This window comes from Desmodus rotundus, chromosome 5 (genome assembly GCF_022682495.2).
Source record: "Desmodus rotundus isolate HL8 chromosome 5, HLdesRot8A.1, whole genome shotgun sequence".
NCBI classification, from domain to species: Eukaryota; Metazoa; Chordata; class Mammalia; order Chiroptera; family Phyllostomidae; genus Desmodus; species Desmodus rotundus.
In genome coordinates, this window is record NC_071391.1 from 40,538,084 (window position 1) to 40,560,654 (window position 22,571).

The following is a 22,571-nucleotide window of genomic DNA, read 5'->3' on the forward strand; positions in this document are numbered from 1 at the left end:
TGTTTCTGTAGAGGCAGAAATCCATCAGTGGTCGCTGAGGGGTGGGTTGAGGGTAGAAGAATGGGGAGTGACTGAATGAATATGAAGGTTTCTATTTGGGGTGAAGAAAAGTTCTGGAATTACATAATGGCGATGGCTACACAATTCTGTGAATATTCAATTAAAAACAACTGAATTATACACTTTATATGAGTGAATTTTATCATAGGTGCATATCTCAATATGGATGCTGAAATAAAACTTAAGAGCAAAACAAATTCTTTAAGTGCCTTGGAGAGTGGAACCAACATCTTCACAGGATATTTGTTCTCGGACCAAGCAAATGTCAGCATCACCTACACTTTTTCTTCTTACCAAGTTGGCTTTGTGCTCATATTCAACCACGTAACAGCATTTCAGAGCAGTGTGTCTCCCCTCCTTATGTTCAGAATTCAGGGGGAGAATATATTTTTCATCATGTCCTTTTAAGATATTTCTGTCTTCAGTCTTTCCACAAGGCTTCTACCCTTTCCCTGGGGGCTTGCCCTGGAGCTGCTAGAGCGTGCCCAGTGCTGTTTCGATGGGCTACGTGGCTGTTGCAACCGTTGTTACCATGGGTTCAGCTGAAGGCTTATGCTCAGCAGGTTGATTCCTTGTAACTCTGTGCTCCCTGCCGACCCTGAAAACTGGCCTGGAAAAGCTCCCAGGGGCTGCCCCTTCTCTCCCTTCTTCCTGTTACACACACAGCCCCGTGCCAAGCACGTAACTTGGCACTGGGCTGGTGCAAGTAAAGAGTGTCTCACCGGAGCTCTGGTGGCCGGATGGCCTCTTCCTCTTCCTCCACCTCATCATCGTCATCACTAACGTTATGCTGTGTACTTCAGTTTACAAAGGTTTTTTCCCCAACAGGTAGGGATAGCTTTTCTCCACTTTATGAAGGATAAGAGTGCAGCTCGGGGCTGGCTGCCTTTTCCCTAAAGCACCTGCAGCATTCACCTTAGAGGAGTGTCTCATTGCTCTCGCCATCAATAATCACCCCTTTGCCTGCTGGCAGCGTCCCCCCTTTCCAGCTCCCACTCCACCCACTACCACCGTCACCAGAACTGCAACCCCGACAGCTTCTGTGAAGTTAAAGCAATTTGAGGGAGTGCATTTCATGTTGAAGTTGGGAAAGCAGTGTGAGGGGTATAAAGAATTAGGGTTCGGCCTATTTTTGTCATCGAGACAATCACTTATTTGTGTCCAGGTAATAGAGGGCCTCTTGGATTAAGGTCATCAGTGGCCATAAATAACTATGTTGAGCTTTCACATCTGATACACTTGACTTTAGTCAGTGAGATGAGAATGCCAGTCAGAGTGAGAGGGCTGCTGTTCCTGCCCTGTCCGGCGTCCGTGAGGGCACAGTCCCTGGGCCAGGGCACACTTCACAGTGGTTGTGTCCCATCCACTTTCCAAGGCACTTAAAAAATTTGTTTTGCTCTTAAGTTTTATTTCAGCATCCATATTGAGATATGCACCTATGATAAAATTCACTCATATAAAGTGTATAATTCAGTTGTTTTTAATTGAATATTCACAGAATTATGTAGCCATCGCCATTATGTAATTCCAGAACTTCTCTTCACCCCAAATAGAAACCTTCATATTCATTCAGTCACTCCCCATTCTTCTACCCTCAACCCACCCCTCAGCCACCACTGATGGACTTTCTGTCTCTATAGATTTGTCCTCTTCTGGACATTTTCCAAAAAAAAAAAAAAAATGGCATCGGGGTTATCCGTGTTGTAGAATGTATACTGTATCAGTGTACTTTCTTCCTTTTTATGTCTGAATAATGTTCCATTGTATGCATATACCCATGCTGTTTATGCGCGCATCTGTTGGTGAGCAGCGGGTTGTTTCCACTCTGGCTATTATGAGTAACACTGTTAGGAACCTTGGTGTGGACAAGTATTTGTGTGGACATGATGCTTTCTTCTCCCTTGGATATATACCTAGGAGTGGGTGGTGAGGGGTCATATGGTAACTCTGAGTATAACTTTTTGAAGAACTTCCAAAGTGGCTGCACATTTTGAATAAAGGTCCCAGTTTCTTCACAACCTCATGAACACTTGTTTTTCTCTTTTTGATTATAGTCATCCTAATGCCTGTAAAGTGATACCTCTTTGTGGTTTTGATACGTTTTTTCCTAATGTGAACATCATTTCACGTGTTGATTGGCCAATTTTATTTCTTTGGAGAAATGTCTATTCAAATCCCTTATCTGCTTTTTAATTGGGATATTTGTCTTTCTGGTATTGAGTTGTAAGAGCTCATTATGTGTTCTAGACACAAGTTCCTTAGCAGATGTATGATTTGCAAATAATTTCTCCCACTCTGTGGGTGTCTTTTTACATTCTTGATGGTAATTTTTTAATAGCACAAAAGTTTTTTTATTTTGACATAATCAGTTTATGTCTTTTTTTTGAAATCCTCACCCAAGGATAAATTTACTGATTTGAGAAAGAGCGAAACATCAATCAGTTGCCACCCATACACACCCCATTGGGTATCAAACCTGCAACCTAGCTATGTGCCCTGAGTGGGAATCAAACCTGCAACGTTTCTGGTGGACAGGACAACGCTCCAACCAATTGAGTGACCTGGCCAGGGCTTTAGAACATTTTAAGAAAAGCAAGTCAATTTCAAGTCGATTCAAGAAAAATACTGAATAGTTTTTCAGGAGGTATGCAAATATGGCAACATTCATAAAGGCTGTATGGCATGCTAGGAATTTGAGGAACTAATTTAAATGGGAAGAGGTAGGATATAGGTGGAGTTTTTTTTAAATCATTTTCTGTGAACAGATAAGTCATCTGTTAGCTCACGGACTCTCTTCCCAACCCAGACCAGGGGTCCTTAGAGGCTCTTAAGCTTTAACATGTAGAATTAAATATATGTGGGGAAGTGGTTGCTACCACCCGCCGCAGAAACCCTCTTGGCAGTTTTGGAGGTCATCTGGAAATGTTTGAGGTGCTTCGGGCTGCCCGAGGAAACTTGGCTTATAGGCCTTGTCTTTGCAGGGCTCTGGGTTTGCAGAGAGCCGAAATGACCATGACTGCCAACAAGAATTCCAGCATCACCCACGGAGCTGGAGGCACTAAGGCCCCTCGGGGGACTCTGAGCAGGTGAGTAGGGGAGCACTGTTGGGGGATGGGGCTCACTGCAGGGTGCCATCAAGGGACAGTCAAGTGGCCTGGCTCCTGGGCAGGGTCCCTGGCAGGTTGTAAACGAGTGTCATCATGACTCTGACAGTCACCTCGGTGACTGATCTGGGCCCAGCTCACGCTGACCATGAAGCAAAAATAAGGCGGATATTTTCTAGTTCTCTAAGTCTCCCCAGGAGAGAGAAACAGGGACCGCAAAACACGCTTTGCTTTGTGCTGTTGGAGGAGCCTAGAGCTCCAGGAATGGAGCCAACAAGAAGCAGCTGATGTTCTTCTGGAAGTTTCTTTTTCGCAAAATGGGGACAGCTTGGGGGGCTGCCCCTGAGCTAGGCTGTGCTGCAGCACGGAGGCTGACCTCACTGGGGGTAAGGGGGCGGCGGTTATGCCCATCAGTACAAGTTCCCAGCAGGAGTCTGGGTCTGCAAGAACTGAGGCTGGGCTGCAAGCAAAGCAGCTTCGGGAATTGCAGTCAGCCTAAACTGTAACCTACTCTGCTGGTTTTGTCTTCCTTTTAAAAGTGGGAATGTTGGGCCATAGAGAAGCCACTGTTTTGGACTCATACAACTGGCTTTAAATCTAAGCTTTAACTACTTAGGTCACAGGGTGTTTTCTTATGCCTTCTAAACGCTTGATTATTCCTCTGTAAAACGGTAATAGTACTTATGTTACACAGTTGCTGTGAGGACTAACTGACATAGTATGTGTCGGTGCTTAGCATAGAGTCTGACAAAGCCACTCAGTGCATGGCAGCTCCCTCCCTGTGATGGGACGAAAGCTTCCAGAGCTGGCAGGTGATGTCCAGTTCTCACCAGCGCTTCTCCAGTCTTGACCAGCGCCTGACACCGATGTCCTGGAAGAACCTCCGGGCTCTTTTATTAAAGCTGCATACCTTTCACAGCCCCTTCTGCTGAATCTCAGGTGGACAGATTTGACTTTGGTGCCTCAGCCACTAGAATGGACAACTAGCTATGAGAAGCACGCCCTGCTTAGGTTGGGGTAGGGCTGTTCCTTCCGGGATGTCTGGGCTGTGCAGTGCCAGGCTGAGCCCAGTGGGGTGCAGCACCCTCATGTCGGGCCAGGGGTATTGGATGTGTGATTCATTCAGAGCGGGAGTTCAGATATGGTGGGCAGAATGGGGTGCAGGACGTAGCCCCTGGGGAGTCACCTGCATGGATGAGGCAGGAGGAGTTTCCTATGCCACATGCGCAGGGTTTGGTCCCAGTGGAAAGGGTCTGGATGGACTGTGTCAGCCGAACAAACGGAGATGGGTAGGTTCTGACTTGTGAAGTACCTAAGAGCTTGGTACTTAGACAAACAAACTGAATGTCCACTCTGTGGCAAGAAGACCAGTAAGAACCCCCTGCCTTCTGCCCACATACCTTCTTATCCCAGCCTACAGGTGCTTGCTTGCTTGTTTGCTTCCCTGTGCTGGGTGAGGCCAAGACTGGCAGGGACCATCAACTTCTTGGGTAAAACAGACAGGAAAACTGAATTCTCCCAGAGCATGTGGTGGCCAAGGCAGAAACAGGTCTAGGTCGCAGAGCCTTCATCTCCCCTTGTCAGCTCCCAGGGAGCTGCTTTGCTGGGCTCATAGCAGCCTGGTGGTAGCCAGAGACTGGGGGTCAGTGAAGGTTCTCACATCTTTAATGTGAAGCTGTACGGGAGAAATAAACATTATATGTGATTGTATGGTCTTATTCTTAATTTTGAAGAAAACAGTGTGTTTAGAACTTGAATTAGAAATTACCGTTCCTGGTAGCCCGTAACCCCTTTAAGTGTTCATTTTTCCTTCTCATTCTCACTCTGGGGGTGGCGCGGTGCATGTTTACATCAGTCACAGAGCAGAACCAGGGCTGCGGATGGTTTCTACTGAGAAACATATCTATATGTTTTAAATGTTTTAAGAAGCTGCTTCTTTAGCTTCTTAGCGTGCTTAGCATCCTAACCAGATGGACGGTGTTTGTACATATCTGAGCCTCTGATGTGCCTAAAAAAAGCCTCTTTGCAGCCTCCCATCTAAGTCGTCGCTTCTCTTCCTTCCTTCCTGCCACGCTTGTGCTTCCTTACCTTCCTCCTCTCCTGGGCTTCCGGCATGGAGTCCAAGGCCTCTGTGACTAGCCGCCCCCTTCTCTCAGAGGCTGCCGCCGGACTGTAGGTGTCATTTGGAAATTGTCATCTGGTGGCTTCTCAGGCTGCCTTCACCCCCAGCCACATCTGGGGGGGTGTTCCTTGGGCTGAGCAGGGCAGTAGGTCACCAGTTCACTGACGAAGTCATTGTCAGTGAACCCTGAGGGCTCTCCTCCTGGGTGCCAGGCTCTGTGGTGGACAGTAGGGGACAAAGAGGGATGATCCATTCTCTTTCTTCAAGGCATTTACAACTTGGATTGATGACATTGGCATCCGAATCTCTTAGTCTGACCTTTCCCTAGGTGTTTGGCAGATGTTTTTTCATTGTCAGCCCAGGGGTCCCGGTGGGAAAAGACTCTCTGGTGTGACCGGCAGAAACTGACTGGGGAGTGTAGGGGTCCTAGGACCTTGGAAAGCTGGGCCTTTGACTCCCTAGCTGCCATGGGGACCTCCATGTCATCCACATGGAGGCAGAGGGAACCAGTGTACTAACAGGCATTTATGTCAGACGTGGGGACAGAGCGTCCTCTGGGGCATGGGAAGCTGGTGGGGAGGGACGGATGGGACCCTGTGGAACTGTCAAGATATGTATTTGCAAGGCTGTATCCTTAATTTGAATGAGACTTCACCTGGTGCTACCGCTAAGTCAATAGGGTTAAAGATCCTGAATTCCATTTCATTGTTAGTTTTTTACGGGTGTTTTGCTAATTTATCTTCTTCCTTTTCCTTTGTTAGCCCGGTCTTCATTAGGCAAGATAGGTATGTAGGAGGAGGACATCTAAGCCATTTGATTGGACCACCAAAGTTTTGTTCTTTGCCATGTCTGGTCCCCTGGAGCCAGGTAGGTTTCCCTTTCTCTTCGTTGATGAGGCATCACCCTTAGTTGCCAGATATACCCTCTTCACAGGCTGTTCCTGCCCCAGCTCAGAAGATGTTGCATCCGATTCTGGGTGTGGGAAGGGGGATTCTCAAAGCTCCTTTGAATTCCAGAGGTCAGGCTTAATGACCTTGGTGTGGAGGAGCTGGGGTGGGACTAGAAGCAGTGGTGACTTGCGAGCAAGGGAGTGTTGTGTTAGAGCTAGTTCAGCCTCCGCGGTGGTGTGAGCTTTGCCTTGTGTTGCTCTCAGGAGATTCCACATGTGCTGTAAGACCTGGCAGGCGGCAGGGGCTGTTTTTAGAAGACTTGCCATGCCTGCTGGTTTCCTCGACAGCTTCTTCACCGCGAAACTCCAGCACCCGGGTCACCGTGACTTGGAAATCCGGGCTGTCGGTATTGTGTTTGGGAACTCGCCTGTGGGTGTAGGTGTGGGAAACCTGGGTGCCTGTAACAGTGTAGACATCTGGGGGTCAAGGGCTTTGCCCAACTTTTTACTTCTCCCCTGAGCCTGGAACAATGCCTAATATGTACAAAACAGTTAACTATTTGTTGACCAGTTAACTAGATGGCTGGGAGATCAGCCTCTTAGAGCAAAAGCTACTACTGTGCCTTCCTAATGGGTCTTGATAACTTTGAACTCCCTTTGTGTTCAGTCCATAGACTCTTACAAAGGCAGAGCTGAAAAGGAACCATGGAGTTCATTCAGTCTAACCCACTTGTTTCACAGAAGGGGAAACTGAGACGCAGGAAAGACAAAGTATTCCGAAGGCTACGAAGCCAAGGGGAGGGAGAACTTAAGGCTAGCTTGTTTGGCCCTCCTGTTATTTTTTAATGTACTTCTACGTTCACCTCCCTACAAACATTACTGGAATCTCCCTGCTCAAGCACAATTGTCATCTGTGATACCGTCAAACTTGGCCCGGCTTACAAGCTTTCATGAAAAGCCTGGTCTTTCGTTTTAGCCTTATCTTACTGCTCTCTATGCAAACCTTACATTTCTGCCAATCTGGATGCAAAAAAATGTTAGTTATTTCCCTCCCAGTGCTTTTCTTGGCCTCCCAGCTAGGAAGGATTCCTCTCCCTTCAGCATTCCCTCTTAGAACCTTGGTTTGGAGCCTCCAAATGGCACTTATCAAACAGTGCCTCATGGGGTGGACATTTGTGTGGGTCTTATTTCCGCAGTCGGTTGGAACTCCTTGCGGACACAGCACATGCCCTTTTGGAGTCTTAGAGGTGGAGGGGAATCGTGGGAACCTTTTGGCTCAGTTACCTGATGTTACATATGAGGAAGCCAAAGCCCACATAGAGCTAATTGACAGTGGAACCATAACTTCACTCACCTGGGCAGGTTTCTGTGCAGAGGATGCCTTCGTTTGGGATATGGTGAAATCCAGAGAGGTCTTAAGATCTCACTGCCAAAGTGGGTACAGATTTGAACCCTATACCTTAGATTTCAAGAGAAAGGTAAGAAAAATCTCCTGAGAGTAGTGACTGTAGGTTAAAGGAAGACCTAAGGCTGTAGCCCCACTGTTACCTGAGATGCTTCCTAAAATCCAACCATGATGTCATCTGTATTAATCCAGTTATTTATCATTGTGTAACAAACAACCCTAAACCAAGGTTGGCTCAAACATCAGTGCCCAAAAACATTGTGTTAGTGATTTAAAACATTAACAGTCATATACTTTGCTCATAAGTTGCGATTTGGGTAGGGCTTATTAGGGAAAGCCCATCTCTATTCTTTGCGGCATCAGTTGGGGTGTCCTGAAGTTTGGGGGTGACGAATGGCTAGGGGCTGGCATCATCCGAAGGCTCATTCTTGTGCAGGTCTGCCTGCTGATGCTGGTGGTCAGACGGGACCTCATAGGGGGATGCCTGCACATGGCCTCCGTGTTGGGCTGCATGCTTTCACGGATGACATCAGGGTTCTGAGAGTGAGCATCTCAGAAGAACAAGTCAGAAATGTATGGCATTTTGCTGATGTAGTCTCAGATATTGCATAGTGCCTTTTCTGTTTTACTTTATTAAGGAAATAGCAAAGGTCTGCCTAAGTTCAAGGTGAAGAGCTTCATCGATTTCCAGTGTGGAGTGTGTGGGGGGTGAGGGATTCCCCCCACACCACTAAGAAATTCTCCGACACTGGCTTGGTGGCCTACAATTCCACTCAGTCCTATAAGACTGCCTCCCACTTCAGATGCCAGTTGCAAGCCCAGGTTGTCACTTGAGCTTCTGACCGACTGATGGTAAACCAGAGATTTCCATGACCCCTGCCTTGGGCCTGATTTGCTAGAGCAGCTCACAGAATTCAGGAACTGCTCACTAGATTACCCATTTATCACAAAGGATGTATTAAGAGATAGGAATTGACAACCAGATAAAGAGATAGGTAGGGCGAAGTCCCAAACCAAGGAACTTCTGTCCACACGGAGCTTAGGCCTGGCTGGTGGCACATGGAAGCATTCTGGTTCACCAACCTGGAAGTTCTCTGCCTTGTCCTTTCGGGTGTTTATGGAGGTGCTATTACATAGGCGCCATTGATTAAATCATTGGCCATTGGTGATTGAGTCAACCTCCGGCCCTTCATTTCTCCCCAGAGGTCCGGGGTGTGACTGAAAGCTCCAACCCTCTTATCACCAGGTTGGTTCTCCCAGAAATCACCTCCCAACCTTAGCTGGGATCCAGAAGTCACTTCATTAACATAACAAAAGACATCCTTATCCCTGTCTTGCTTAGGAAATTCCAAGGGTTTTGAAGCTCTGTGCCAGAAACAGGAATGAAAACCAAATTTATTTATTTATTAAAAGTCACAGCGTCACACGAGGGGAAGGAAAATGGTTCCTGCTCGATGAGAGCATCAGCGTCGCACTGTGAGAAGGAGGTGGGAGATGGAAAGTGTTGTGGCCACTGTCTTTGGGAAATGCAGTCTGCCACCATCTGCTCTCTGGTCACAAAAATTCACGTCCTTCCCAAATGCAAAATACACTCATTCTCTCCCTTAAGATCCAAAGTCTCATCCTGTTAGTGATACCAGCTTGAAGCCTAGGATCTTGGTATACAAATCAGGTCCAGCATAGATGCGACTCTTGGGGTGCCATCTTTTTTACTGTGTGCAGTTCCTTAAGTGCTCTTGATGTGAAGTCCTATAAACTTATTCTACCTGCCTATAGTAAAAGAGAAAAGAAATGAGCCAGAAAATGGATCTATTTAGTGTTCAAGCAAAATTTTAAAGGAAACATAAATGAGAAAGGGCTTTCTGGATTAGAAAATAAGACTTATTTTATGCTCATTCTCTCTAGACAGGAAAAAATTCTCAATTTAAGAAATGGCTTCCACATAAAAAAGAATGAAATGTTATCATTTGCAACAGCATCGATAGACCTAGAGGGTATTGTACTCAGTGAAATAAGTTAGAGAAAGACAAATACTATGTGGTTTCATTCCATTTATATGTGGAATCTGAGGAACAAGATTAATGAACAGACAAAATTGGAACAGACTAAGAGACACAGAGAGCAGACAGGTGGTTGCCAGAGGGGAGTAGGTTAGGGGGCTGGGTGAAAGAGGCGAGGGGATTAAGAAGAACAAATTGGCAGTTAGAGAATAGTCATGGGGATGTGAAGTACAGCATAGATAATATAGTCAGTAAAATTGTAATAACTGTGTATCATGCCAGGTGGGTACTGTAAATACCAGGGGGGACACTTTGTAAAGTATATCATTATCTAACCACTATGCTGAATACCTGAAACCAATACAAAATAGTACTGAAAGTAAACTGTAAGTGAAAAATTTTTTTAAAAAGGAAGAAATGGGTTCCAGATTATGGATGGTTTTATAGTGCGTGTGTGTGTGTGTGTGTGTGTGTGTGTGTGTGTGGACTCATCAAACTGTACTCTTTAAATTGTCCACTTTATTGTGATTTAATTATCCCACAACAAATCTTTAAAAATCTAGAGTGGGACTAAAAGATCCTTTGTCAAGACCTCAAAAAGAATTTCAGTGTTGCCTCATAGGCTCTCACAGATCCACGAAGGGCCTTCTAGGGCTCCCAAGGGTGGGCGTGCAGATCCCTTGTGAATGACCAGGCTTCTAAGACTCTTAAGAATGTTGTCAGACACCTGCATGTGCCGGTTCCATGTGCCCGGGGCTTCCTCACAGTGTGGGGACAGGAAGTGGGGGCTGCTGGTTACTTGAGGCCTAGGCCTGAAAAGTGGCACAGATTCACTTCTGCTCTATTCTGTCCGCCAGGTAGTCACAGAGCCTAGGTTCAAGAGGCGGGAGACATGTCAAAGAGTTTGAGGACCATGTTTTTAAAACCGTCACCAGGGTCTTTAGCAGGGTTTCCTGGAGCTGCATGTCTCTCCCTCTTGGCCTTGCATGGTACCTGGTTCTGCTTTATGCACAGTCCCTTTGTTCCTGGACGAGGGCCCTGGGGATGTTCCTATGAGGCATCATATTATACCTGCCTCAGACAGGGCTTCTGTCTTGTCAGTCCTCTATATTCATTGCTGCTGTTTCTTGGAGGACTTGGGGTTCCCACCCAGAGAAGAGCTCACCAGGCCTCTTTGTACTTCCCTGGAAATCCGCTTGAGGGCAGGCAGGTAAGGCTGTGGTGGATTCTTAGATGAGCTTCCTGGAGGTGAAAAGGGGACCCTGTTTCTGTTCAGACTCTGGTTAGCTACCATTCTGCTCACCCTAACAAGGTGTGACTGACCTCAAGGGTCTCTGTATGTGGTGGCCCAGATGTAGTCCCACGTAGAGGTGCAGCCATCCAACCATTCCAGATGAGGTTGCTTTGGGAACAGGAAGGCCAAGTTGTGAGTGTCACCCTGTCCTTTGGCTTTGTGTCACAGCTGTCCCAGAGTTGAATATCAGTGGGAGTCACTGAGCTGAGCCTCTGCTCTGGCCTGGGACCCAAATTTCTGTACATACTGATAGGACTCAAGCAGCCTTCCTCCCTTCTCTGCTCCTGTGTGCCTCAGAGCATGGTCTTGGGGAAGTCCAGTAAGATTGCCATCTCCAGAGTTGGGGCAGTGACTGAGTGGTGGGAGGGTGCTGATGCCCACCGAGCCGATAGGGCCCACCCTAGTTGAGCAGCCGAGAATGGTGAACGGCCAACTCCCAGAGCTTTCACTTGGAAGCAGGCTAGACAGCTGCTTAGGAGGGACTAAGCATATTGGAAGCTGGACCTTATGTAACCTCAGCCTGCAAACAAACTCACTTCATGGCACAACAGCCCATCTTGATGCCCAGGTCTGTTTCCAAGACTCCCAGGAACCTTCCCCAGCTGACCCCAACTTGTTTCTCTTCCTGATTACTCTCAGAAGCCCGGAGTTCAGAGAACTGTGTTCTCATCGAGGATTAACGATAGCCTTTCCTGCAAAAAAGCCCCATGGGTGCACTCAACCATTAATGGGGCATCCCTTGCCACTAACGCTTCCTGCTGCGTTACTTGACAGTAGCCCAGGTAACTATCCCAGGGGTTCAGTCGTGTTCTTGTGAAACAATACCAGAGGGAAAGGCACACATTTTGCATCTTAACTCTCACTTTATGCATACATGCACACAGAGACACACACAGATACACACTCACGGACACACAGACACACTGACACACACACACTGCTTTCTCTTTAAATTTTTTTCCACACCTTAGTTCATACTCTTTATATCCTACCCACTTGTTTTATGCATTCGTCTGTGTGTGTTTATGCTCCTCTGTTTCTTTTAAATTTCCTTTACATTCTCCCTGCTTTCTTCTCTCTCCTTCTGTTTATCTTGCTCCCTCCCCTGAAATGCTGGTTTTGGCCAGGCATGTGCTGCAGTGTTGGCGTCCACTCCTGTGCGGAGCAGCAGGCCTGGCGGCCCGCCGACAGGGCACGAGTGCCCAGTTTCACAATTCTGCCCCCCTGGGGGCGAGCTCTGGGATTTCAGAGGAGAGAGTGAGAGATGACGTGAGCAGAGGAGCCTTAGGTGCCTTTTAGCCACTTAGTACTTTTCTTTCATATTTCTCCTACCTTCATGGAACTACTTATGGTGCCCAAACACTTTTAAAATTTGCATCCCCTTAGTCTCCCAGCTAGTTTATCTGGATACTCAGAGCAAGAGTTTTCTCCCTGACTTAGAGACAAAGAACCTGAGGCTCAGAGAATTTTTAGGTGACTTGTCCGTGAGCACACCCAGGTAATGGTGGGACCAGGACCAGAGGAGAACCTGGGTCTCTTGAGTCTTGATCTAGCCTACAGCTTTTGCCTTATGGCAGAGGGCTTTGGGGATGGGCTGCACTGAGGGCTCTGTGTGCCTTTCTGTGTTGTTCTCCAGGTCATGTGGCACAAAGAAGGAGGCAAGGGGGTCTGTGAACAATGCCCTGGGCACACAGGTTTTAACTGTGTGTTTTTACTCATTCATTTAGTCATTCAACACAAATAACTAATTCCTACTAAATTCTACTCGCAGTGCAAAGAGCAGGGATATCAAGGTTAACAAGACACTGCCACAGCCTTCAAGTAGGTCCACTTGCGGCCTAGTAAGGGAGGCAAGTAAGGACACAGTGTAGGTTAATGAAGTGTTACAAGCACCATAACAGAAAATTTTCCAGGCACAGTGGAAACATCAAAAATTGTCCATCTCCACCTGGATGGGTGCAGGGCGCGGGGGGTAAGGTCAAGAGAGACTCCATGAAGGAGCTGCAGAGATGCGCAGTGGGCGGGCCATCATTCCAGGCAAGGGAAACAATGTGCGGTGGCCTAGAGGTGTGAAAAGCAAGGGGTTTGATGTGTCTGAGAGTGGGATGTAGGTTTGTATTGAACAAAGGACAGTATGAGATGACAAAGGAAAACAGGTGGTGACCAGATCTTGGGCGCCCTTGTCCTCCATGCCAGTGAATTTGCACTTCATTCTGTCCGTAGTGGAGTTTCGAGCATGATGAGTTTTGTATTTTATAAAGATATCAGATGAGAGGATGGAGTTGAACTGGGGTAAGACCTAAGGCAGAGAGGGAAGTTGAAAGTTTGTTTTAATAGTCTTGGTGAAAGATAAGATCTGAGCCAAGGAAGTAGCAGGAGCAGTGGGGAGGGTGAGGAGGGGGGCGGGTCCCAGCAATGTGAAGGATGTAGAATGGAGGCGATTTAGTCATCAGGTAGGTCAGCGTTTTGGGGGAGGGAGCTCGAAGGAGGGGAAAAGAACAAATCTGGACCTTTCCTTTCCTGCGTGGAATGAGTTGGAGACACACACAGCAGTAAAAGTCGGGGGAGAAGGAAGCACACAGCAGCACAGGGACGAGACCATGTGAGAAGACACCCAGCCAGGGTGTGGGTGGGGAAGTGGAGGAGGGGGGCACAGGGATACGTCAGGCCGATTGCCCACAAGCCCGGCCTTTCCCACCTGTGTCATTTTCCTATTGCATTAGAGCGGTCCACCCTAAAACCTAGTGGCTTGGAGCAGTCTATTATTCCTCACATTCCTGTGCATTCACTGGGCAGTTCCTCTCCTGGTTTCCCCTGGGCTTACTCATGAAGCTGGGGTCATTTGGGTCCAAGATGACCTCACTCCTGTGTCCGGCTCATGTGGTGGCTGGCTGCTGGCTAAGGTACCTTGGTTATGCTGCACATGGCCCCTCACCCTCTAAAAGACTAGCCTTCCTGACGTGGCGGTCTCAGGGCAGCATTCCAAGTGTGTGAAGGGGGAAACTGCAAGACCACTTGAGACCTCAAGTTTGGACCTCAGACGGCTTAATTTCCACCACATCCTATTGGTCAAAGCACATCATAAGGTCAGTCTGGATTCGAGGGGCAGAAAACCAGATGCCACCTTTTGGTAGCATGAGCTGCAGAGAATTTATGGTTGTGTGTAATTTATTCCCTTCCCCTCCCACCCTGAGCAATTAAAACCTAAGGACAGAGCAGTAAGCTGTTCGAAAAAGTTTGCCAAATGATTATTCTGAACAGCTCCGTCTTCATATTAGTGGTCATCAAGCTGAGATGGAGTGCTATGTGTTAGCCACTGAGTCTAGTACCTGGGGTGTGTGGTGTTCTTCCCTTACAGCAGACTTCTGAGGTACATTCTCTTAGCTTCCATTTTTACAGATAGGGAAACTGAGGTTTAGAGAGAATTGGTTATTTGCTCAAAGTCTGTAACTTGTCAGTGGCTATGCTGAAACCTGCACCCTCGGGCCATGAGGTTCTCACCCCCCATTGGGAACAACTGGGCTGACGTAACCTGCTGAAAAACTCACCTCATCCTAGTGAGTTAGTGTGTGCCAGCATTCCCATCCACAGTCTCATTTACCCATTATGACAACCTGGTGACGTCGGTGGCCCAGTGATTGTCAGCCTTTTTCATCTCGTGGCGCACATAAAGTAATTACTAAAATTCTGTGGCACACTAAAATATATTTATATTTTTTGCTGACCTGATGAAGAATAGATACAATTTTGATTCGTTCATACTGGACAGCTATTGTTGGGTTGGCTGTTGTCATTTTTTAATTTGACAATCTTAAGGGAAAAGAGGTCAGTGCCCCTGACTAAATAGTCAGGTACTGCATGTTTTAAAAATTCTTGTGCCACACGGGTTGAAAATCACTGAGTTAGCCCAGTTTTGAGGAATTGAAACTGGAAGCTCAGAGAGTGACTGGCTCTGCCCATGGTCACATTCCTCATAGGGGGCAGAGTCAGGAAATGGAGAGATAGCAGTGAGTTCTGCCCTCAAGTAAGAATTGTAGCCCCAGGAGGGGAAGGAAGGGCCATACTGGAATTGTTTGCAAATTCCTAGGCCCTCGGAGTGAGCGGATGCTGCCTCCTCTGGGATGAAGCAGGGCTGCCTGCACGCTGGGTCAGTGTGGGCAGGCCCCCTTGCCCATCGCTAGTGGCTGGAGCGCATTGGGCCTGCCTGGGTCAAGGGGCTGGGTCAGGGGCACTTGCAGCTCTGGGCCCCTGATCAGCAGGGACACGAAGACCAAGACCTTTAAAAGGGAAGGCCAGTCTCTTCTCTGTTTGATCCTTCATGAGAGGAGAGAAACTAAACCTTAGAGCAGGCTAAGCACTGAGAAAACTTTTTAACTTGGGATTTCTCCATGCTGGAACTACTAAGGGAAGTGAAGAATGATTCTTTTTTTTTTTTAAGTATATTTTATTGATTATGCCATTACAGTCATCCCATTTTTTCTCCCCTTTATTCCACTCCACCCTGCACCATGCCTCCCACCAGCATTCTGTCCCCCCTCCCCCTGCCTTTAGTTCATATCCATGGGTCATACATATAAGTTCTTTGGCTTCTCCATTTGCTGATTCCTTCTGAAAGCATGCTGGAGTTAGACCAGAGGTCGTCACCATTTTTCTGTGTCCCACCTACGGGAGTCCTGCCACCCCTCCTTCCCAAGAGTAACAGTAGCTTTATGGACGGGTGAGTTTGTACCTTGAGGATTGGGAGACATACCCCTAGGAGATCGTATGTCAGAACGTCTGGAGAGAGGAGACATGTATAATCTGAAAAGGCTGCCAAGAGATTCTGACTCTCATTCGGTGTCTGTCATCGCCCACTAGAATTGAAGCTTCACGAGGACATGGAATTTTGTCTTTTATTTATTCTTGTATCTAGCTCCAATGGAGACTACCTAAAACGGGGAGTCCTTTGCGTAGCCCAGACACTCACTGGCTTATAGGGCTGGACTGATGACCTTTTGCATCCGTGGTCATATGAAAGAAGTGAGGGACCTGAGGCCTCTCTCAGTTGTGAGGAGGCCTCCATCTCCCCAGACTCAAGCCCAGCGTGTTGCCCTGCTGCTCCCTACCTTGGGGAGTGCTGAGGCTTATTCTGGTCACACCTCTTCACTGAGCAGAGTCTCTTTGGTCATTGGCTTGGCTGGGCACCGAATTTCTCTCATCTGTGCCCATGTACACGTGGGATGGCTCTTGTTTGACTTGCCCTTTTAAAAACAACTTAAGCATGTTGAGGTTTCCTGTTGACCAGGGGCAGCCAGAGGCTATGACCCAACAGGGAATTGTCGGCCAATCCCTGACTCACCCCAGCTCCAGTTTTCTGTGTGTGAGCGAGCAGTGACAGCAGCCTGGCTCAGGGGCAGCTGGCTGCCTTCCCGTGGATGGCATGGCACTCTGGAGCCTGCAGGCCAGACTGCCCAGCTCTGAGGGCCACAGCATTGGGGTCAGGTAGGCTTTTGGAGCATGCAGGATTGGCAAAACCCTGCTGTCTTTGAACTAAAAATGTTTGGAAGAATTCTGAAAGTTGACAGTAATTATCCGAGAAGACAACTAGAAAATTACACTGAAAAGGAGATATGCTCATGGTTCTCTTCAGGAAGTTCACCTTTACCCTTTTCTTTCTTTATTTGTTCATCATTCACTGAGTACCTTCCAGATACTGAGCGTGTGTTCCTCCCCTTGCTAGAAATCATGGCCTCGTAGGAAAGACCAAGAGTATCCCGTGATACGTATAAATGCTGCCCTCAAGATAGGCTGTGCCCACTGCTGTGGGAGTGTCTGCTAGACTGTGGCTGAGGGCCTGGGTGGTTCACAAAGAAGGCAGGGGCAACATAGTGTAGTGTAGTTCAAGTCTTGCCTTCACCGCTTACCAGCTCAGTGATCTGGAATGAGATAGTTAACCTTTCTATGCCTTCATGTTTTTTTAAGTATATATATATATTTTTTCTACCCTTTATCCCCCTCCACCCTGCACCCCCCTCCCACCAGCATTCCCTCCCCAACCTTATAAGGTTCATGTCCATCGGTAGTACACATAAGTTCTTTGGCTTCTCCATTTCCTATACTATTCTTAACCTCCCCCTGTCTATTCTGTACCTACCATATGCTTTTTATTCCCTGTACCTTTTCTCCCATTCTCCCCACTCCTACTCCCTGCTGATAACCCTCTATGTGATCTCCATTTCTGTGATTCTGTTCCTGTTCTAGTTGTTTGCTTTGTTTTTTGTTTTTGTTTTTTAGATTCAGTTGTTGATAGTTGTGAGTTTGTTGTCATTTTACTGTTCATATTTTTGATCATCTTTTTCTTAGATAAGTCCCTTTAACATTTCATATAATAAGGGCTTGGTGACGATGAACTCCTTTAACTTGACCTCATCTGGGAAGCACTTTATCTGCCCTTCCATTCTAAATGAAAGCTTTGCTGGATAGAGTATTCTCGGATGTAGGTCCTTGCCTTTCATTACTTTGAATATTTCTTTCCAGCCTCTTCTTGCCTGCAAGGTTACTTTTGAGAAATCAGCTGATAGTCTTATGGGAACTCCTTTGTAGGTAACTGTCTCCCTTTCTCTTGCTGCTTTTAAGATTCTCTCCTTATCTTTAATCTTGAGTAATTTAATTATGATACGCCTCCTTGGTCCAATTTTTTTGGACTCTCTGAGCTTCCTGGACTTCCTGGAATTTTATTTCCTTCACCAGATTAGGGAAGTTCTCCTTCATTATTTGTTCAAATAAGTTTTCAATTTCTTGCTTTTCCCCTTCTCCTTCTGGTACCCCTATGATTCATATGTTGGAATGTTTAAAATTGTCCCAGAGGTTCCTGAGCCTCTCCTCATTTTTTTGAAATCTTATTTCTTTATTCTGTTCTAGTTGAATGTTTATTTCTTCCTTCTGTTCCAAACCATTGATTTAAGTCCCAGTTTCCTTCCCTTTACTGTTGGTTCCCTATGCATTTCTCTTCATTTCACTTTGTATAGCCTTCACTTCTTTCTCTATTTTGCAACCATACTCAATCATTTCTGTGAGCATCCTGATTACCAGAGTTTTGAACTCTGCATCTGATAGGTTGGCTATCTCATCATCGCGTAGTTGTTTTTCTGGAGTTTTGATCTGTTCTTTCATTTTGGTCATATTTCTTTGTTTCGGCATGCCTGCTACGTTCTAAGGGGCGCTCCTGTTATGTTGTAAGCAGCCACCCGCCTTGCTGTGTTGTGGTGCTGTATGTGGGGGAACGGTCAGAGTGGGAACAATGCTACTTGCGTGGCTCTCGGCTGGCTATCAGTCACGTCCCCCACTACCCACAAGCAAATTGGGACCTTCTGGTGCTAATTCCCGGTGGGTGGGTTTGTGTATGTTCTAGGACCCTGTGGGTCTCTCCAATGACCTCTCCTGTGAGGCTGGGAGTTTCTCCCACCGCAACCCCCCACAGATTTTTATAGCCAGAGGTTTTGAGGCTTTAGTTTCCTACATTGGATCCCTGGGTTGTGTGGTCTGTCTCGCTCCCCAGTTGTTCCTCCTGACTTGGCCACACGTGAAGAATGTGGGACTGCTTGGTCTGCCAGCTGCCACCTTGCCTGGCCTGGTCTGCCACCTTACCATGTGTCCTGTCCACCCCAGTTGCTTGTTTTTGCCCCACCTACTGGTCTGGATGGATGTTTCTTCTTTAACTCCTTCGTTGTCAGACTTCTATACAGTTTGATGTTCTGGCAGTTCTGGTTATTTTTGGTTTTTAAATTGGTTGTTGTCCTTCTTTTGGTTGTGCAAGGAAGCAAAGTGTATCTACCTATGCCTCCATCTTGGCCAGAGTCCCTGCCTTCATGTTTTTCATTTGCAATATGAGGGTAATAATAAATGATAATAACCCTATAGAGTTTTTATGAAGATTAAATGAGTTAATCTGTGTAGAAGCATTTATTAGGCCTATTCCCAATATTCGCTGAGGTCTGTGTGTGCATTTGGAGCTGGGAACTGGCTGGTGCTTGTTTGATGGGATGCCAACGCTGGTGGGTGGAACTGCCTATGGAAGTGTCTTCCTTCCCCGTTCACCTCCTCCCTGAGAGTGGAAAGGACTCTTGAGGGGCCCTCCTGATCTTTCTGAGACCTTCAGGGATCTGAATTCTGATCAAGACCCAGTCTGAGGAGCAATATCTCTGTTGAGTAGCAGAAATATGAGGGGATGTAGGTGCTTATTTAAGAGATAGGTCAAAGGGCTTGAGTGTGTATTTGGGGGACTACTTCAAGAATTGTTTGCTGGAGTTGCTTTGTACCAGCTCATGAGAACTAATCAGTAGTGTCACTTCCCAAATCCCCATTCAGTGACATTGAATCGTAGCTTGAAATCAGCCATAGTAGGAATGCTGTGGAACTTGGTAAATGCTACAAATCAATGCTTTCGCCCAGAGAGCCAATTGTTAAACACTTAGCAGCATACCACTGGTCTTACTGTTCTCTGGGTGGCAGATGTGACCTCCTGAGGTGCTCTTGCCCACCTCAGAACCGGCTTCTGTTGCACACAGTCCTCGGGGTCTCTGGGGTTGAATTGGGCAGAGAGGCCTGCTGTGGATGAGGGTCCGTTTTTTTCCTTGAGGACAGCTTTGAAGGTGTGTTACTTGAATAGAGTGCTTTCAAGAGACTCCCGAGGAGTTACTGAGCTCTCTGGGATTAAAACACGATGCCTCTGGTTGTCATGCCACTGATTGCCGGTTTCACTTCTTTTTCTTTCTTTTTTTTTGCTCCTAGGTCTCAGTCAGTCTCTCCACCTCCAGTTCTCTCCCCACCAAGGAGTCCTATCTACCCTCTCAGTGATAGTGAAACGTCAGCCTGCAGGTACCCAAGCCGCTCCAGCTCCCGGCTGCTCCTCAAGGACTGGCACCCCCGTGAGCCTTCACCTCCAAATCCTCAAGCTTCCTCCCCAGACACTTCACCACCCATTTGTCCCCTTCAGGCTACCAGCTTCAGTTGTTTGGACAGAAGCCCTTCAGTGTGCAAGAGAGAGGAGCAGAAGGAGAATGTCCAAAGGGCAGCCCAGGATGTAGAGGGAATAGCTGCCTGCCTCCCCCTTGCCCACAGCACTCCATCCCTGGGGCCAGCCTCCAGCCCACGGAGTGCCTTTCAGAACCGCACCGGCACCCGTGCCCACAGCCTGGGCATCCGGGAGAAGATTTCAGCATGGGAGGGTCGCCGAGAGACTCTGCCCAGGATGAGTGTGTGTGGAGAGAAGCGGGAGGGCTCTGGGGGCGAGTGGGCGGCCAGTGAGGGCTGCCCCAGTGTGGGCTGTCCCAGCATCGTGCCGTCCCCCTGCAGCTCAGAAAAGACCTTTGATTTCAAGGGCCTCCGGAGGATGAGCAGGACCTTCTCCGAGTGTTCCTATCCTGAGACCGAGGAGGAAGGAGAGGCACTTCCTGTCCGGGACTCTCTCTACCGGCTGGAGAAATGGCCAGGCCGGAGTGAGCCCAGTGCCTTCCTCAGGGGGCACGGCGGCAGGAAGGAGAGCTCAGCAGTGCTGAGTCGCATCCAGAAAATTGAACAGGCCCTGAAGGAACAGCCAGGCCGGGGGCTCCCCCAGCTGCCCAGCAGCTGCTACAGTGTAGACCGAGGAAGAAGGAAGACTGGGACCTTGGGCGCCTTGGAGGAACTGACAGGGAGCGCGGGTGTGAGCGCTGGCAGCCGAGCAGGAGGAGTGGTTGGAGTAAGGGGGGAGGCAGGCCCACCCCTGGAGAGGGAAGGCAGTGGCTCCACTAAGCCAGGGACCCCTGGAAATAGCCCAAGTTCCCAGCTGCTGCCATCGAAGAGCTCCCCTGATTCTGCTGTGAATCCTGTCCCCAAACCCAAGCGCACCTTTGAATATGAGGCTGACAAGAATCCTAAGAGTAAGCCAAGCAATGGTCTACCTCCTTCGCCCATACCTGCTGCTCCACCTCCCCTGCCCTCCACCCCAGCCCCACCAGTCACCCGGAGACCCAAGAAGGAGATGCGTGCGCACCGCAAGTCCCAGAGCAGGTAACGTGTGGTTCTCCAGTGTCTGATAGCTGGGCACCGTGGCTTTCTTTTCCAGGGAGGGTTCAAAAGCAGATCGTAGTCATGGGTCACAGTCAGTAGTGCTTTATGACTGAAGTTCTGAAGCACCAAATAATTTGTAGCAAGAGTTAGGTGAAAAAGAGATTGTTGTTCTTTTGCTCTCACAGAAGGATACTTAAACATGACGGGGAGGGGTGGAGCGCTTCTCCCAAATGCGGTGTACAGAAGGTGTTGGCTGGGTTTGGTCTCTGGAGCAGAGTTGGCCACTGAGTCCCACTGGAACTTCCTCAGTCTTCTCTGGGAAGGGTAGGGCCGCGCTACTTTAAGATAGAATAGATAGTCCCTAGAAGAATGGTAGGATTTTAGCCTCACAACTACCTGAAGTGCCAGGATTAGAAATTTATTTCTCAGTGCAACATTATCTGAATACTGCATGTTATCACTAACACAGTAGTGCTGACACATTTCACATGACTTCCTCTTTACTGAGGGCTACCTGGCCACATGGAAAATCTGGGCCTGGACAAAGAGGGGATCCTTGGATCCTGAAGGGATACTCAAGGGAAAAGGAGTGAAAGAACATTTCACCTGCCAATTAGCCATGTTGAAGACTGACCTGTTCTGAGACTCACATTGGTTCCCTGGTCAGTCTCAGGATTCCTGACCCTGACTCCCCAGCCATCTCCACAATTATGGTGACTTGGGAGTTCAAGTTGGTCAGAGTTGACAGGCATCTTGCTCTCGACATTGGGGTGGACTGCGAGCCAGCTTCCTTTGGAAGGCCTGTGCTCCTACCCCTCAGCCTTCCTCCTCCAACCCAGACTCAGATGGTCATTCAGGTTTGCTTCACTTCTGGGGTTTGTCAACCTGCCCCGTACTTCAGGCTTCATCCAGCATATCATATCTCATATGTTGGGTTGGCCAAAAAGTTCACGTGGTTTTTTTATAAAATAAAAGACACATATTTCATTTTCACCAGTAACTTTATTGATTTGGATATTTTGAGTATGTCAACTATCTCACATGGTATAACATTGATTGCTCCCAATTCATGTCTAAATTTGATTGCTATCAACTTCAACTGGTCGACCCAACCATGGAGTATCATCCAACGAGAGATCTGCATGAAACTTCCCAAACCACTTTTGACACATTTGATCAGTCACAGCACCTTCTCCATACACTGCACAATTTTTTTTTTTGCATTTAAGTTGCATTTTTACCTTTCTTGGAATAATAAAGCATAATATACTGAAAATGTCGCTTATTTTCTTCCATCTTCAATATTTAAATGGCTACACAAAAATTCACCAGTTTTAAGTTTTTTTAAAAATACATGCTGATGTGACAGCTGTCCAATACAATCTAACAAAATTTGTTTCAAATGAAGTTAAGCACAACTAAGCACTACTAGAGCCATCTTATGAAAACAAACAAACAAACTTTTTGGCCAACCCAACAGAAATGTTCCTGCCATGTGCAGAGAGGAGGACATCCCAAAAGTGCAGACCCATGAACCACAAAGCCCCTGGCTAAGGATAACCCCCTGCTTTGGCCCACTCCACATGCTCACTGACTCTTGAAGCCTTTAACAGCCTACCGAGAGTATTTGCTTTGTCTTCACCCATTTTTATAAACACATACCTAGGT

At 47.5% G+C, this 22,571-nt stretch overlaps 1 protein-coding gene across 9 annotated transcripts in view; it reads left to right on the forward strand.

Annotated features, from left to right (window-relative positions):
• Positions 1-22,571, forward strand: part of DENND2B (DENN domain containing 2B) — a 159,211-nt gene that overhangs the window by 102,606 nt on the left and 34,034 nt on the right. For all 9 annotated transcript variants that reach the window (XM_024558948.4, XM_053924504.1, XM_053924505.2 and 6 more), the window contains 2 exons: positions 3,042-3,146; positions 19,644-20,903. In XM_024558948.4, coding sequence (XP_024414716.2) covers positions 3,042-3,146; positions 19,644-20,903 — 1,365 coding nt within the window. The remainder of the gene's footprint in view (positions 1-3,041; positions 3,147-19,643; positions 20,904-22,571) is intronic.